This window comes from Silurus meridionalis, chromosome 3, assembly GCF_014805685.1.
Source record: "Silurus meridionalis isolate SWU-2019-XX chromosome 3, ASM1480568v1, whole genome shotgun sequence".
NCBI lineage: Eukaryota > Metazoa > Chordata > Actinopteri > Siluriformes > Siluridae > Silurus > Silurus meridionalis.
The window spans coordinates 8,597,687-8,615,607 of NC_060886.1; the positions used below are offsets into that span (position 1 = coordinate 8,597,687).

At 38.4% G+C, this 17,921-nt stretch overlaps 1 protein-coding gene across 1 annotated transcript in view; it reads left to right on the top strand.

Annotated features, from left to right (window-relative positions):
- Positions 1-17,921, top strand: part of kcnh3 (potassium voltage-gated channel, subfamily H (eag-related), member 3) — a 162,026-nt gene that overhangs the window by 130,195 nt on the left and 13,910 nt on the right. Inside the window, exons 9-10 of the mRNA XM_046844916.1 lie at positions 1,577-1,776; positions 3,974-4,223. Coding sequence (XP_046700872.1) covers positions 1,577-1,776; positions 3,974-4,223 — 450 coding nt within the window. The remainder of the gene's footprint in view (positions 1-1,576; positions 1,777-3,973; positions 4,224-17,921) is intronic.

The following is a 17,921-nucleotide window of genomic DNA, read 5'->3' on the forward strand; positions in this document are numbered from 1 at the left end:
ATATATATATATATATATATATATATATATATATAAAATGTTATTTTACTTATTTATTTATTTTTCTTGTACTCTAAAGCAGTATCTTATCTTATCTTATCTCATATATATATATATATATATATATATATATATATATATATATATATATATATATATATATATATATATATATAAATCAAATATAATTGAAAAGTAAATGCAATATTCCATTGCAGTAGGAACAACAGACTGGTTCAAGGTGGAGGTTGGACTGCATCAAGGATCGGCTCTGAGCCCTTTCATGCTTGCAGTGGTGATGGACAGGTTGACAGACGAGGTCAGACAGGAATCTCCATTGACTATGATGTTTGTTGATGATATTGTGATTTGTGGTGAGAGTAGAGAGCAGGTTGAGAAGAGCCTGTAGAGGTGGAGGTACGTGCTGGAGAGAAGGGGAATAAAAGTCAGTAGGAGTAAGACAGAGTACATGTGTGTGAATGAGAGGGAGGGCAGTGGAGTGGTAGGGCAGGGAGAAGAGGTGGAGATGGTGGAGGAGTTCAGGTACCTGGGGTCAACAGTGCAAAGTAATGGAGAGTGTGTTGGAGAAGTGAAGAAAAGAGTGCAGGCAGGGTGGAGTGGGTGAAGTGACAGGAGTGATTTGTGATAGAAGAGTATCTGCAAGAGTGAAAGGGAAAGTTTATAGGACTGTGGTGAGACGTGAGATGTTGTATGGATTAGAGACAGTGGCATTGAGTAAAAGACAGGAGGTGGAGCTGGAGGTAGCAGAGCTGAAGATGTTGAGGTTTTTGTTAGGAGTGACGACGATGGACAGGATTAGAAATAAGTTTATTAGAGGGACAGCACATGTAGGACATTTTGGAGACAAGGTGAGGGAGGCGAGATTGAGATGGTTTGGACATGTGCAGAGAAGGGACATGGGGTATAGCAGTAGGAGAATGCTGAGGATAGAGCCACCAGGAAGGAGGAAAAGAGGAAAGCCAAGGAGGAGGGTAATAGATGTGGTAAAGGAAGACATGCAGGCAGTTGGTTTGAAATGTATTATGCAGATGTATTAGAAGATACAAGGTGCTGGAGAGAATTATGTTTTGTTTATGTGTGTGAAAGAGAGAAAGGTTTATCATAAATGGATCCAGTTACTAGCTGGGAGATGCTGGTGGCTGGGGCAGAAATGTGGGTTTCTTTAAGTCTCAGTCTGTGTCGGCCATATTGGGAGGCCACTTAGGTTGTCAGGAATTGGAGTCTTCATAAGACTGTGACATGACATCATTCAAGATGTGAAGTTGACTAATATTACCTTAATAATGTACTGGTGTACTGGGAGGATATCAGTCTTACATCCGGAATAGTCAAACTCTTGAATTCTTTAGTCAAACTGCTTTAATGCATAAGGGTTATGTACACAATATGTCCCTGTTGGATTTCTATAGTGATGATGATGAAAATAGTGAATTCCAGGACACACTGAAGAAGGAAGAGATAAGTCTTTTCACACAAGTGTACATGATTTTCCCTGTGACACACTACCTGCTATCAGAATTGTACTTATCCCTGTCATTTGTTTCTTTTCTCTTAGCGCTAATGCACGCCGTGGTCTTCGGTAACGTGACCGCCATCATCCAGCGCATGTATTCCCGCCGCTCGCTTTACCACACACGCACAAAAGACCTGAAGGACTTCATTCGTGTTCACCGACTGCCCAAGGCCTTGGAACAGCGCATGCTAGAGTGTTTTCAGACCACGTGGTCCGTTAACAATGGCATCGACGTCAGTGAGGTGGGCTTTGTGCTTAGCAATTCCTTCTTATGATCCTTCGATCCCACTAAAGCTATTAGCATATGTAAAAAATTGCACTTTGTCAAAAGCATCATTAGAACAAAAACAGTCAAATGCTATTATACAATGTTTTATTGCTCAATGTGGAAAAGCTATTCTGACCAATTTTTCATGCATGCCAAGCTTTTAGTAGCTTGTAATACCCTGGTTATTAAAGTTTTCCTAAATTTGTACACCAGACTTCACATTGTTCCTTCTTCTTTTTGAAATTACTTTATTTCCGTATCTTTTTCTATACCGTCTATCACCATTTCTCTCACCTTTTCCTGAACCTTTTTCCTTTTATCACCTGGTCTATATATCTCAGTCTTTTTTGTATTCCCACGTACTCAACTTCCCCAGCACCTTCTTCTCTATTTAATAAGGCACCTTTAGTCTAGTCTTCTTTAAAATCGGGTCACTTCATACTTCTCTTTCCCATATTATTATTAAGCATCCTCCTGCCAATGGACAAATGCAAATGCTTGATTTATGCACAGATAGCAGTTCATTATTTGTTTGAAAGTTGAAAAATGGATGTCATTTGTGTGGTATTCACTGAAACCTTATTTTGTTGATAATATCCACCATAGAATACATAAAAATATGTTTATGATTCATGAGCTGTGTATGATGTCTTAGAGCAGATACAATAGAGTTAACAAGCAGAATAGAAACATATAACATCTCAAACATAAGGATTTGCATTGTACACTACGTAGACAAACATGGACACCTGACTATAAGATCTGTATTATAATAAGCTCCACTCTGTTCTAGATTTTGGAGTGTGCTTGTGGAGATTTGTGGTCAGCTACAAGGTTGCTGGGAAAGTCAGGTATTGGTGTAGGGTGAGGTAAGGAGGCTGGGGTGCAGTATTTTTATAGAAACTAGGGTTTCCTAGTGTTCCAATTCTTCCCAATGTTATTCACTCAGAGCGCTATAGCAGGCCATTTGAGATCTTCCTCTCCAACCCATGAAAGCATATCTTTCTATCTACTTTATGCACAGGGGCAATAAAGGTTTGGGTCTCCTAGTTCAATTGAATGGAAAATTTCATTCTAGATCATCCCAAGACATCCTAGACAATTGTGAGCCTGGAACATTGTGGTAACAGTTTGGAAAAGAGCCACATATGCCTGGAAAAGTCAGGTGTCCTGATACTTTGTCCATATAGTGTAGCTTGTAAAAAGTGTTTCTTTTCTCACTCACTGTTTTCCAGTGGCAATCAATTTTTATTAACTAGTGGAGTCAAACACTGGACTCAACTTGTCAGAGCAGCTATCTAAGCTCTCTAAGTGACAGCAGAGACTCGGCTCGACTGGGAGAAGGCAAACACAGTGGTGTTGATTATGGCATTATGAAAGAAGTGAGCAGAATGTACAGATGAGCAGCAGAGAACTGGATGGATTATGGTATTGAATCGCTGCTACATTGCCGCCTGTGGGCAGAGAGGCTGCAAGGGTTAAATCCCACTAGAGCCACCAACCGTAAATCTTAGAGGTCATTGAAAATCACATGAAGTTACATGCCACGTACATTACAGCACAGTGAAATAATCTCTTCACATATCCTAGGAAGCTGGGGTCAGAGCGCAGGGTCAGCTATGATACGAAGTGGTAGCTCATTAGATAAGATGTTAGACTTCTGATTGGAAGGTCATGGGTTTGTATCCCAGCACCACCAAGCTGCCACTGCTGGGACCTTGAGTAAAGCCCTTAACCCTCAATTGCTCAGCTGTGTAACTGAGATAACTGTACAGCGCTCTGGATAAGGGCGTCTGCCAAATGCCATTAATGTAAATTACAACACAGTGAAATTCTTTCTACGCATATCCCAGCTTGTTAGGAAGCTGGGGTCAGAGCATAAGATCAGCTATGATACAGCGCCCCTGGAGTACAGAGGGATAAAGGCCTTGTTTAAAACCCCAATAGTGGCAGCTGGGCGATACTGGGGCTTAAACCCCCAATCTTTCTATATGTAAACCAGAGTGTTAATCACTTCCCAATAATTTGCATGGATTTAAATAAGGAAGGAAAGGATTACATAATTTTATATATGCATTTGTGCATTTTTATACATTGACTTTGTTTTTTTATCATTCTTGCCTGAGGTACTCTTTTAATGTTGCTGTTCTCTCTCTCTCTCCACCCCCCAGCTGCTGAAGGACTTCCCCGACGAGTTGCGGGCAGACATCGCCATGCACCTCAACAAAGAGCTGCTGCAGCTGCCGCTTTTTGAGTCGGCCAGTCGCGGGTGTCTACGCTCGCTCTCACTTATAATTAAGACGTCGTTCTGCGCACCCGGAGAGTTCCTCATCCGTCAGGGTGACGCACTACAGGCCATCTACTTTGTATGTTCAGGCTCCATGGAGGTACTCAAGGACAACACAGTCCTGGCCATATTGGGTAAGAGAAAAGCTTTTCTCAGTCACAGTGCAACAGAAAAGGCAATCTTATTAGATTTATAAATTTCATCTAGAGAATCAGTTTAAAACTGCAAAACAGATTAACTGGACAAAAGTATTTGGACACCTGACTTTTCCCCCTATATGTGGTTTTTCACCAAACTGTAACCACAAAGCTGGAGGTACACAATTGTATTGGATGTCTTTGGATTTACTAGTATTCAATTTTACCATCACTTAAACTGGAAGACCGAAACCTGTTCCAGCATGACAATGCCAGGGGCACAAAACCAGCTCCATTTAGATATGCTTTACATGGATTGGAGTAGAAGAAGTGGCTCTGACCCTCAAACCCATTAAACACCTTTTAGGATAAATTGGAACACAAACAGCACACCATGTCTCCTCGACCTAAATCATTACTAACACCCTTTTGGCTGAATGAGCGCAAATCTCCACAAGCATGATCCAGAAGTTAGTGGAACATCTTCCCAGAAATGTGGAGATCAAAGTTGGAATGGGATGCTCAAAAACACATATGAATCATATGGTCAGGTGTCCACAAACTCTCTAATCCTACACTTATTTACCTCTTACAAAAGATTTGCCTTTTTTACCCTTTCCTGTTTAGTTTTTTTAAGAAATAAAGATGTATTAATTGGTATTTATTAGTGCTATAAATCCAGAATAAAATAAACTTAATGTGACAAAGGCAAGATTATTGAAAGATCTTATTTATAGTAAAGCCTAAGGTGCACATTTTATGCTTAACCCTTATAAAAAACCCTTTGTTGTAAATAGATAATGTTTCTAGCTATAAAAGCCACTAGATTTAGCCCTCCTGTACGGGCGCATGACATAACGATGCGTACTGAAACAGCGAATGTGCTGTCGAAGCTTTATTGAATGCCAATACAACCGTCCCGTGTGCGATCACTCATCTCACACAAACACGACACAACGAGTTGAATACTTTATACTATTACATTATTAAATGTAAAAATCTGTATTTTAATAAATGATTGGCCTGGAGCTAAACGAAAACAGGTTGTAAGAAGAGGGATGTCGTTTTGTCTCTGACTCAGATGAGGTCGTGCGTACTCTGTGATTGCGGCTGTAATGATAAACGCTTTTCTTAGCATTTACTTTGGGCTGTGTCGTGTGTGTGCAAGGACTAATCACTTTTGCAGGCTGTTTCACTTTCATTGAAATGGCAGAGCTGGAGGGATGAAGAAAAGCAGGACCATGAAAACAGTGCTTTGTCTTCCTGTAGTCAATACACCTCACTGATTACTCATTATTATTGTTAACATTATTAGACAAAACAAGAGGAATTATATGGACAGATACAGACAGATGATCTGATCAGCTTTGTTCCCTTGGTTAAAATGAGAAATGTGAGCATGCTAATCTTTCACAAATTTACGTCTTTTCAGCCTCAGATGGACTCAGGCACTTAGCAATACAGACCTTTGCATAAATGTGTTAATAGTAACAGCTACAGATTAGAGGAGATCCTGTGTGAGGAAAAAAGGAGGTACAGAGAAAGAGAGAGAGAGAGAGAGAGAGAGAGAGAGAGAGAGAGAGAGAGAGAGAGAGAGACGAATGCTGCTGCTTTTAATCATCTGTTGATTAGCATTACATTACATTTGGGCTTGGATTCTGCAGTTGGATTTAACAATGTATAGTAATATATTGAAACAATCTGCAATTATTATACATATATTATGTAAAATATAATACAATTATATAGAAAGATAAAAGTCGCACTTGACCTTAAGATTTGTAGATTTTTGAACATTCCAATTTATATTTGTCTACATTTGCTCTTATAGTTTTAAGTAGATTTTCTATTTAGATTTTCTTTAATTTGGACATTTATAATTTACAACATAACCCAACATGACATAACATGAACAGCATTTGAGTATGAAAGGTGAAGCAATTTGTGTAAATACACATTTGTATTGTATTTTGCACATGGCAAGTTGACAACCATGCTTAAAATAATCAATAAAATATATAATACCACATTGTTTTGACAATTTCTGTTTAAAAAATACACAGATATTTTGTTCGTTTGTAGATATAAGGATCTAGAAAATATACTCAATTTAATTTTGTAAAATAATTAAAATGATATGTACATACATTTATTATATAAACATTAAAAACAAGCATGTGACTGTAGTAAAATCACAGTAAATCACGTTTATAAACAGAAAAGTTACTGTTGTAGGAAATGCTATAAACAGAGAATAAAACGGAGAAACGCAGCATGCTTACAGGCCTGATGTTTTTTTTAAAAAAGGAAAAAATGTGCATTGGTGTAAAAATGCATAATCATTCGCTAAAAAACACTGATTATCTTTTCATCATGGCACCTGTTAGTGTGTAGGATATGTTATGCAGCAAGTAAACCTTTTGTCCTCAAAGTTGACTTGTTAGAAGCAGGAAAATGTGCAAGCGTACAGATTTAAGCGAGTTTTAACAAGGGCCACATTGTGATGGCTAGACGACTGGGTCAGAGCATCTCTTGTGAGATGTTCCTGGTCTGCAGTAGTCAGTATCTATCAAAAGTGCTCCAAGCAAGGAACAGTGGTGAACCGGTAACAGGGTAATAGGCAGCCGAGACTCATTGATGCACGTGAAGAGCGAAGGCCGATCAAACAGACGAGCTCCTGTAGCTCAGATTGTTGAAGAAGTTAATTCTGTTTCTGATAGAAAGCTGTGAGAATACACAGTGCATCGCGGCTTGTTGCGTATAGAGCTATTGGAACTTCTTGGGGTCTAGTGGAGTCTATACCTCGACGGGTCAGGGCTGTTTTGGCTGTTTTGGCATTGTTTTAATAAAACAATTTTAGGCAGGTGGACATAATGTTATTCCTGATCGATATATATATATATACAGTGGAACCTCGGAGCTCGCGGCCTCAGCGCTCGCGACTTTCATTCCGACCGGCGACTCTCATTCAGATCGGCTCGTGAGCAACCGCGAGCTGCTCAAAACGCTAGTTTTAACATTTCTAATCAAGGTTTATCTCATTAAAATTGTCTAAAAAATGCTTTTAAACTATTTTTATTATGTATGGAGTGAAATAGTGTTATTTACTCATTTAAATCGATTTCGTATAGTGTTCTTTGGGTTTTTACTGGGTTGGAAGGGGCGTATCAAAAGGTCGCGAAAATTCAGAACTCGCGACCGGTCTTGGTCCCTAACCCTCGCGAGCTCAGAGGTTCCACTGTATATATATTATTTATTTATTTATTTATAGTGAGAGAAATGAAATAAAAAGTGATTTGAAGTACACACTAGAACTGTCTTTATGTCTTTAATGTCACTAAAAACAATGTAAGCTTTAGCGAAAGTATACCTGCTTCCCTACATGGTTTAATTACAGGTGAATATACTATGCTATACTATACTAGTATACTAGACTATACTATGTTGCCAAAAGTTTGCGGACACCTGGCCATAAGTATGTTATGTGCTTTTTGAGTTCTGGGAAGATGTTCCACTGGATTTTGGAGTGTACTTGTGGACATCCGTGTTTGTAAAGTCACGTACAGATGTTGGTGCTGTGAGGAGGCCGGGGGTGCAGTTGGGATCAGTGAACGCAAAATTTGATTATACGTCATTCAAAGACATTCTGTACAATTGTGTGCTTTCAGCTTTGTGGTAACAGTTTGGAGAAGAACCACATGTGGCAGGAAAGGTCAGGTGTCCCAATACTTTTGTCCATATATTGTATGTATTATATGTGATCTATATCAGGATCTGGAAGAAAGATTTTTGATCACATTTGGCTGTTATAACTTTAAGATATAGTACATTTGTGTTTAGTGTCTATAAACCCCCCATTCTGACACCCAAAAAAAACATGCAAAGAGAATGCAGAAGTTTGTATGCTTGTGCATGTATGCAGCTAAAGACACATGCATGCAAATGCACACACAAATACACACATGCACGCATGTACATTTGGATATTTTGACTGAAATCTGAAATCTTTTGCACAGTAGGGATTATGGCTCAGTTTCTCTCTCTCACACAAATATACACACACAGACACACACACACACACACACACACACAGACACACACACACACACACACACACACACACACACACACACAGACTGTGATTTTACTAAACAAAACCCATCCACCCACCACCTTATCCTGACGCTGTCTTGGAGGCACATAATTTTCAGCTCTACTCAACAGTAACTGTCCCACTTACTCTTGCTTCCTCTCTCTCTCTCTCTCTCTCTCTCTCTCTCTCTCTCTCTCTCTCTCTCCCGAAGAATTCCCAGCCTGAGCATCATTTACACACGACTTTATTATGCTTATTAGTTGTATAATTTATCTAGTAGTTGGAGCAGAACCCCAACTGTTTATCTTTAACACACATTGGAGTCATATATTCCCCCTGATTGCATCATGAATTCCTCCTGCCCATGACATTACACAAATACAGAAAAACAGTGTTCATCTTTTGCCTGTAAATAATGGAATACTTTACCGTTGAAACACTATTATGAGCACAAAATGATTATAATAAATAATTTTTCTTTTGACTAATAAGGAATATGCATTATTTGGGCAAAAGTATGTGGACACCTGAGCATAAGATTTATTCCCATTCCACATTAATTCTTCATTTTACTGCTATAATAACCTCCAATCTTCTGGGAGGATGTTTCACTAAATTTTAGAGAGTGCTTGTAGAGATTTGTGCTCATTCTTCCACAAGGACTTTAGTAAATCAGGTACTGATGTAGGTGAGGTGAGGAGGCCTGGGGTGCAGTCATTGTTCCAATTCATCCCAATGGTGTTCAATGAGGTTGCGGTCAGAGCTCTATAGCAGGCCACTCAAGATCTTCCACTCCAACCTATGTAATGCATATTTTCATGGAGCTCACTTTGAGCAAAGGAGCATTATGAGCACAGATCTCCTAGTCCAGGTGAAGGTAATATTTAAAGCTACTGCATCCAACTGTGTGCCTTGAACTTTGTGGTAACATTTCGAGGAAAAAACACAAATGGGTGGAAAAGTCGCGTGCCCCAATACTTTTGACCCTATAGTGTCTTTCTTATGATTGAGATAAGATGAACAACAAACCAATAATTTAGTGAAATTTTAGATCTTTTTGAAGAAGCTTTAGAAGTTCTCTGCAGAACATTGTGACTATAGAGTGCTTCTCTGTCACTGAGGGCTCCTAAGAAGAAGGAGAACCCTGTTAGAAAAATAAGAGCCCTAAACTATACAAAGAAACCTTGAATTATTTGCACATACTGAATTTTGGTATCTCACACACAATCATGCACGCACATACACACACACACACACACACACACACACACACACACACACACACACACTCATGTTTTACAAAATCCGTCACACACAAACACAAGCAAACGTGTAGGTATTTATAAAAAAATGTACTCATGTTTGAAAGAAATTCCCCCTATTTCACACACACACACACACACACACACACACACACACACACACATACATATGTATGTGACCCTTTAGATTCTACTCACATTATCTCTTTCTCTCACCATTCACATGCACACCCCCAAATACACACACACACACACACACACGCACGCACACGCACACACACTCTCAGTGCCGGCCACATGTTTGAATATACATAAATAACATAAAAGACCTCTGACACACAGTAAATATTAGTAATGCATCACAGTCACAGGAAATTCCCTTCAAACACACACACACACACACACACACACACACACACACAAGCACACACTGCTCAGCTTCCATGTGGCCCCAGTTAGTTTTATAAAGCTCTTTAAATGATCATTAGAATAGTAAAGAGGGTCCTGCAATTCAGAGAAGAGCACTCACTTCTGTGCGCTTTTTGCTTTTCAGGAACTCTCAAAGCTATTACGTTCTTAAGCCTATTCACCGGCTTGTTTTATTTCCTTCTAATAGATTGTAATAGTTAACCATTCAAATACATTTGTTAAAAAACACAATATTACAAATATTTGTAGTTTGATATTGTTTACAAATTTTAAAGAAGTAAGAACAGTGTGGGTGGATTTGGTTGCATTTCACACACATGATGTAAATGTGCAATAAACACTAATGCCACCTTTCCTGCAACCTTTCAGTACGTTTGAATTGTAATATGAATTTTCAGGTGTGAGGAAAACACAGTGCCAACACTTTATCATTTCTATATTATCTTAGGGGATTTTCTTTGTTACACAAAAGCATTTTCTCAAGCATCATGACTTATATACACTACAAGGACAAAAGCCATATGTGATTCTTCCCCAAACTGTTGCCACAAAGTTGGAGGTGCACAATTGTATCGGATGTCTTTGGATGTAGTAGCATAACATTTCCCTTCACTTACTGAGAAGCACACCTGTTCCAGCAGGACAATGCCCCTGTGCACAAAGCCAGTTCCATGAAGACATGATCTTGACCTCATTGAACACCTCTGTGATGAATTAGAACCCTGACTGTTCACTGTTTACTGTGTGCTGTATAGCCGAGCTGCAATAAACCTGCAGAAAACTGTCCCCAGCCTTTACTTATCACTTTCTATGCATAAACAGATGATCAGTGCATGGTGGTAACTCAGTGCTTGAGATTTTCGGCTTTTAAACAGGTCATGAGCTCAAATCTTGAGCACTGAATTGCCACTGCTTGGCCCTTGAGCAAGACCCCTTAACCCTCAACTGCCCAGCTGTGTAAATGAGATAATCCGGTCGCTCTGAATAATGGCGCCTGCCAAATATTGTGAATATAAATCGTCTGCATTGGTTGTGGTTCCGTGTGCATTCATGCAGAAAAGCATTTGTTATTCGAATGGCATTAAAAGTTATTGTACACCAGTTTCTGAATATATAGAGTACCAGTGGGCGAGATGCTAAACAGGCTTTCAGAGTTGAACAGTGTGACTTCCTCTGGCTAAGCGTCTGAGTTTATAACGAATGGCTCATTTTGCATGTTTTATTATACGTGGGTTGCTTTATGGCTGCCTACTTCACTGCTTAAAATATATGTGAAACATAAAAACTGTGAAAATTGATATAAATATCTTTTATCTATGGATATTTATGAGTCTTTGATTGGATGTGGGGGAAATGCAGTAAGGTAAGGTAAACATTTAAATCATTGTAAAACGTTCAGATCAGTAATATATTCTCACTACTTCTTAATGTGTTTTAATTATTCTAATCAAGGGTCTTAAATTCTTTGGGGAGTGAGGGCTCTTGAAAGCAATACATTTTTATGTGTAATTTGTTATATATATAAAAATATATGTAAAATTAACACATTAATATCGCATTAAAGCAAATTCGTTTTAATGGCACTAATTTTATTAACGCTAATTAATGATTATTTCGGTTTAACCATTTTTATTTAAAATATTAATTAAATAAATATAAAAGAGGCTAAATTAAAACCTTCAGTGCAACACAAATTTATTCGACGTATTTTCTTTAGTCGGATATAAAAAAAATTTCAATAAACCGAAAATAATTTGTAATCACTAAACATTTGTTTTACTGTCAAATAAAACTTTCTTTCGGCTTCTACCGTTAGGGGTCACCACAGCAGATCCTCCACATGTTTTTACGCTGGATGTCCTTCCTGACACAACCCTCTCTATTTATCCGGGCTTGGGACCGGCACTTAAAGTGCTTAAAGGGATCGAATCAACCCCAGCCAGGGAACCAACTCCAGCCACTCTTAGTGTCGTTTGGTTCCCTGACCGGGGATCGAACCCAGGTCGCAGCGGTGAGAGCGCCGCATCCTAACCACTAGACCACCTACTCTCAAAAAAGGACCAAAATCTGCCATGATGCACAAGTGCGACAATTAAAACCGTTTATGTGGAAACACAGCAAAAGTACCGTTTGGTGTCCTAATAATTTCTGTAATTTGAAACCCCATAATTACTTTTACATAATTACTTTAAAACATATACAAATTTATTTTGTCTTTCTCGAGTTTGAATTCACTAATAATAAACATACATTTGCATACAGCAAAGAATCCATCTTTTTCCATGCCCATGTTGATTAGAGTATTAAAAACCTAAAGTATTAATTTAGATACATTTAGAACAGATAGAAATGTGCGATTAAGTTGTGATTAATCATGATTATATATTTTAATCATTTAACAGCCCTAATATACTGTATATATCTGAGTAATTTTGACGAGGACCAAATTGTGGTGTCTAGACGACTGGGTCAGAGCATCTTCAAAACTGCAGCTCTTGTGAGATGTTCCTGGTCTGCAGTAGTCAGTATCTATCAAAAGTGCTCTAAAAAGGAACAGTGGTGAACCGGTGACAGGGTCCTGGGCGGGCGTGGCTCGTTGATACACGTGGGGAGTCGAAGTCTGGTCCGTGTGGTCCGATCCAACAGACAAGCTTCTGTTGCTCAAACTGCTAAATAAGTTAATGGTGTTGATGCTCGAAGGGTCAGAAGTGTTTTGGCAGCAAAAGGGTGACCAACACAATATTAGGCTTGTGGTCACAATGTTATGTTTGATTGTTGGCCAGAAAGTTATGTCTGTTCGATGTATATAAGGACAAAAGTTAGCTTTTTTTGTTATAATAACCTCAACTCTTCTGGGCAAATGTAAAACTAGATTTTGGGGTGTGCTTGTGGAGATTTGTGCTTTATGAAAAAGGAAAAATATTAAAGTCATCCTATACAACTGTGTGCCTCAGACTTTGTGGTAAAAGTTTGTAGAAAAACCACATATGTCCGGATATCTGAGGTGTTTCAATACTTCTGTCCATTTAGTATGTGTAAATAATAAGTAAATGACGTTTAATTTTTTTTATTTATAAAATGCAAAAATGTTTAAAATTAAATTTAGGATTAAAATTGAGATTATTTATAAAATGTGCTTGTTGAGTGGGTGATCCACAGATTGCATGCGAGCTACCAGGTCTCTGTGGGCATCATGTTGGATACCACTTCTTTAAACTACAGTAACGCACCAATAAGTAAATGCAGTCACACTTTTTTTAAAGATTGAACTGACTGAACCCAAAATGATTAATGAATTGAGTTGTGTGTGCGCATGCACCATACATCTGACTGCAAAGAACCAAGAAAACAAGAAACTGAAACACATGACCTTTCAAAAGATTTCCTATTAAAGCAGCCTAAGGCCTGGAAGCTGTCACAAAACAGGAAATAAAACATAGAACAATCCATCCATTGAACTTAAAAGGACTTTTTGTTTCAGACAAACAAAAGTATATGATTGAAGCTTTCATATGTGGCGGGCAATCAGAAATCACAGAGAAGATGTAAGCTTGTAAAGTCGTAAAGCTGGATTCATCTTCACACAACTATCTCATACGACATCTTCACATTAAGTACCCTGATGCCTGTAGCCTGTGGATTTAAAACATATGTCAGTCAGGGCAAGTCCGCAGGAGCCGAATCTGGCAAGTAGAGTGGGTGGGGAAGTGAGATCATGTTGTTTCCAACAAAAAGGAGGAGACATCAGTGACAGGGTGCGCATGTGGTCAGAATAACAGACATGGTAATGCACATGGTCAGAATAGCACCAGTTGCACAACTCCTGATGCACACAGGACAATGACTTAGCACATTGACTTATAAAGGTTGGTGCTCCCTGTGACTGTGCGTGCAACCTTGTGCTGCCATCTGTTGGCGTTTTACAAAACTTGTCTCGAAAGTTTTTGATACCATCTCGTATACATTACAATCTTGTCTTCACATATCCCAGCTTGTTATGAAGTTAGGGTCAGAGCGAAGGTTCAGACAAGATAAAGCCCCCCTGCAGCTGAGGAGGTCAATAGCCTAAAAGTAGAAGTCACCACTGCCCATGGATGCATTGGGTGTTTAATTTCCTTATAAATTTCATGTCCAGTAAATGTTGGTATTTCAACTAATGCTGTGCTGTTTTTATGTGAACTTTATTGTCTCTATTGTCCATCAGGCAATTCTCAATGGTTGGATTCTTACAAAGTTATCAGATTTGTATTCAGGATGCTCTACAAAACTTATTAATACCACTGACAAAACAACAAAGCCTCACCAACACTCTGATGAATGATTAATGCTCATTCTCTCAGATTAGATGTGTTTTTGCAGGTTTTTTATAACAGCCATTTGAACTTTGTTTCAATTGGTTCATTAATGGTTTACAGGCACATTTTGCCCCTGGCAAATTAGTAAAGCAATGGATTAGAAATGATTCATGAAATTTATCTTTACTGCATGTCCTTAGCAGTTTTTTGCCAACAACGTTGTATACACTTATTTTGTTTTTAAATAAACAGGCTTGACCATGAAGCCTTTCAAGCAAGCCTGGGGCAAGTACTGAGACATGTCCTAGGGCAAAACAGGGAAGAGAAGTAAACGTGACAGTGGAGAAGCAATACAATCCACACATATCAAGTAGTAAGACAGTACTTTTTTTGGAACAGTTAAACAAATATATTTTTATGGATTTCTGTGCTCTGTGGTGCGTAACAGTTCAGGATTTTACTTCATTGCATATAGTATATATAAAGAATATTGTATAGTAGAGCTTCTGTAAATAATTCATCTTTCTTTCACAGATATTAAAGTTTGATTTACAGGTTTTGCAAAAAGCGTATTGTATTTACAGTATATTTCTTTCCTGCCCTTGTATGGGGTGAATCAAGTGCCTCCCTGATGTTATTGCATGATGGATAAGTATCTGCCTTTATTTCTCAGCATTAAGGACATCATTGGCATTGTCGCTTCTGGATGGTTATAGATAATCAAAAAGCTACTTCTTACCCTCCATCGATTCTATGTGGCTCAGATGTGTATCAATGCAGCGTTTTTTGCATTTCTTGTCTGCTATGTGCAAATGTGGAAAGATCAAGCTAGAATGGATTCCTGACACAAAGCTTTGGGAGACAATGGATTTGTTTTTTTAGTTAGCTGAAGGAAACATTTCCACCATGACAAACCTGGCAGTTCTTTCTGCATTTGTTTTTTCCTCTGGCTCCCTCTGCTTGTGCAGTGCTGGCTGGTGATTGTAGCAGCAATAAAGCACATGTTCATTTATACACACATGCTGTGTCTTATTAAGTACTCAGTGCATTATTGGAAAAGATTCAAACGTTGAATTAAAATAGAAGACCAATTCTAAAGGTTTGAGATCAAAATATGAATATAAAAGAAAATGTTTTTTACGTGTCACACACACATTTCATTAAAAAAGATAACTGTAAGTCGCTTTGGATAAGGGCATCTGCCAAATGCCATAAATGTAAATTACAGCAATTCTTTTTTTGCATTTTCCAGTTGGTTAGGAAGCTGGGGTCAGAGCATAGAGTCAGCCATGATACAGAGCCCCTGAAGTACAGAGGGGAAGGGTCTTGCTCAAGGACCCAATAGTGGCACAGTGGCAATGCTGAGACTTGACCGCCCCCAACCATCTAGTCAGTAGCCCTAAGCCTTAACCAGTGAGCTACCACTTCCCACAACAACATATCATAATTTTAACATTTTCCGATATTTACATTGAGTTTTGTTGATCAACTTGGAACATAGAACCTTTGGTAGCAGACTGCCTTGCTTGAGGAAAAATGATAGGAACAGACACTAACTGCATCCAGCTGACATCAGCATCAACTATAACATTCCTTCTTACTGATGCTTATCCAGGCTTGTATCACAGCTTCTTTCAGTTGTTGTTTGTTTCTGGATGCTTCTTCTAGCCCTCTCCTCTTTAGAATGTAAAACACACCTCAACTGGGTTAACGTCTATTGATAAATTAAGTCCTCTGTTGTGTTGACAGTGTGTTTTGGATTATTGTCTTGCTGCATGATGAAGTTTCTCCTAATTAGATTGGATGCATTTGTCTGTAAACTGTCAGACAGAAGGCTTCTGTAGACTTTTGAAAGCATTCTGCTGCAACCATCAAGCATTCCAACATCAATAAAGATCAGTGAGACTATTACAGAAATAGCCATGCAAGCCCAATTCGTGACACTACCACCACAACGATATTTGAAAATTCCAACAGCTCAGATTGTCAACAATTTAGATCACCTACACAATCCAGATTGAAAACACAGACAAAGACCCACCCCCAAAGTTTTATCACACAGCACAGGCATACCAAATTATTAATTGTATGTCAGTGTACCAATGGTGCCACTTTTATTTAGGGATCGTGCTTGGCACATGTGATATGGTTTGACAGGGAGCTCAGAATTCTTACTGGATATTCAGTAGGTGTTTCTCTTAACTGCGAGATCAATCTGTGCAGTATAGAACCCATGAAATAAAATCTTTTAAAAATATGGTTACTTGGCATTTTTGTACCAGAAGTTCCAAAATTGTATTCCAAGAAGCTATATGTATACAAATATTAAAAAAATTTAAACATACTAAACTATAACTTTATAAAAGTGGTGACCATCTTGCATAGAAAACAATGCAGGAACAGTAAGGGGGAAAATAAATATAAGATACTTCATTATTATTGTTGTATTTCCAGTGAATACAGTAACTTGACCTTTACACATGTAAATGTCTTTTGGTGTTTATACTTATAAATATAGTAGTATGCATTCATAGCATATACAAATAAGTTTTTCATGCAACAAGTATTATGTTGAAGGCAGAGGAACTTAAAAATGATTAGGGGGCAACATAATAATCAGGATTTAAAAAACAAAAAGCAATAGAACTCTTTGACCATAACTTAGTCAGTCACGATTGGAGGCATCATGGCTGCTTCTCTGCAAATGTTACTGGGCCATTACAGGTCAATGAACACTGAATGGAACTGTGTATTTAGACATAATTTGTATGTCCAGTATTTGGACACCTGACCATCAGACCTATAAGTGCCTACTCAGAAAACAAGAGCATTAATATGATGTTGTTGTAATAAAGTCTCCTCTTCTGGGAAGGCTTTCTAATAAAAATTAAGTCTATAAGGATTTGTGTTTATTCAGCCATTAGAGCTTTAGAGAGGCAACACACTGATGGCAGGTAAGGATGCCTGGGATACAATCAACTGTTCAATTCGTCCCAAATGTATTCAGTAGGGTTGAGGTCAGGGTTTTGGGTCTGCAAACCTCGTCTTGATCAGCCTTGTTTGTGCACCGGCCTGAAAGGTCCTGTTAGATATTGTATGTTTAGATATGCTGTACTTTGTAACAATAGCTTAAGAAAGACACACATGTGAATGTCATGTGCCCACATACTTTTGTCAGTATTGTGTATTGGGATCGTTTATTTTATTTCATAAAGCTAAAATAGCTCAAAAAGGCCTTGTGCTAGCCTTGCAATCCCTTGACATGAATCCCAATGAAAGCTGATGTAGGATTTTGAAACTACAAATACACCAGAGGGACCATTGTAGTGTTGGGTAATTGAAGATGATGTGCTATCTAAACAAAAACATGCAAATAGGAGAGCTTCCCAATAGGAAGAAGTTAATACACACACACAGACATGCACCACATGGTCCAATAAACAGCAGCGAGAGGCGTTTTAATGGTAAATAAAAATGACTGACTGTTTCCACTGTGTGTTGCTCTCAGGTCCGGAAGGCTTCTATTGCACTGCTTTATAACCGTGACTTTTCAATGTGTAGCACATGATCATCTACGTTCATTTCCATAATTACCAGCCAAAATATTATGCTTCTC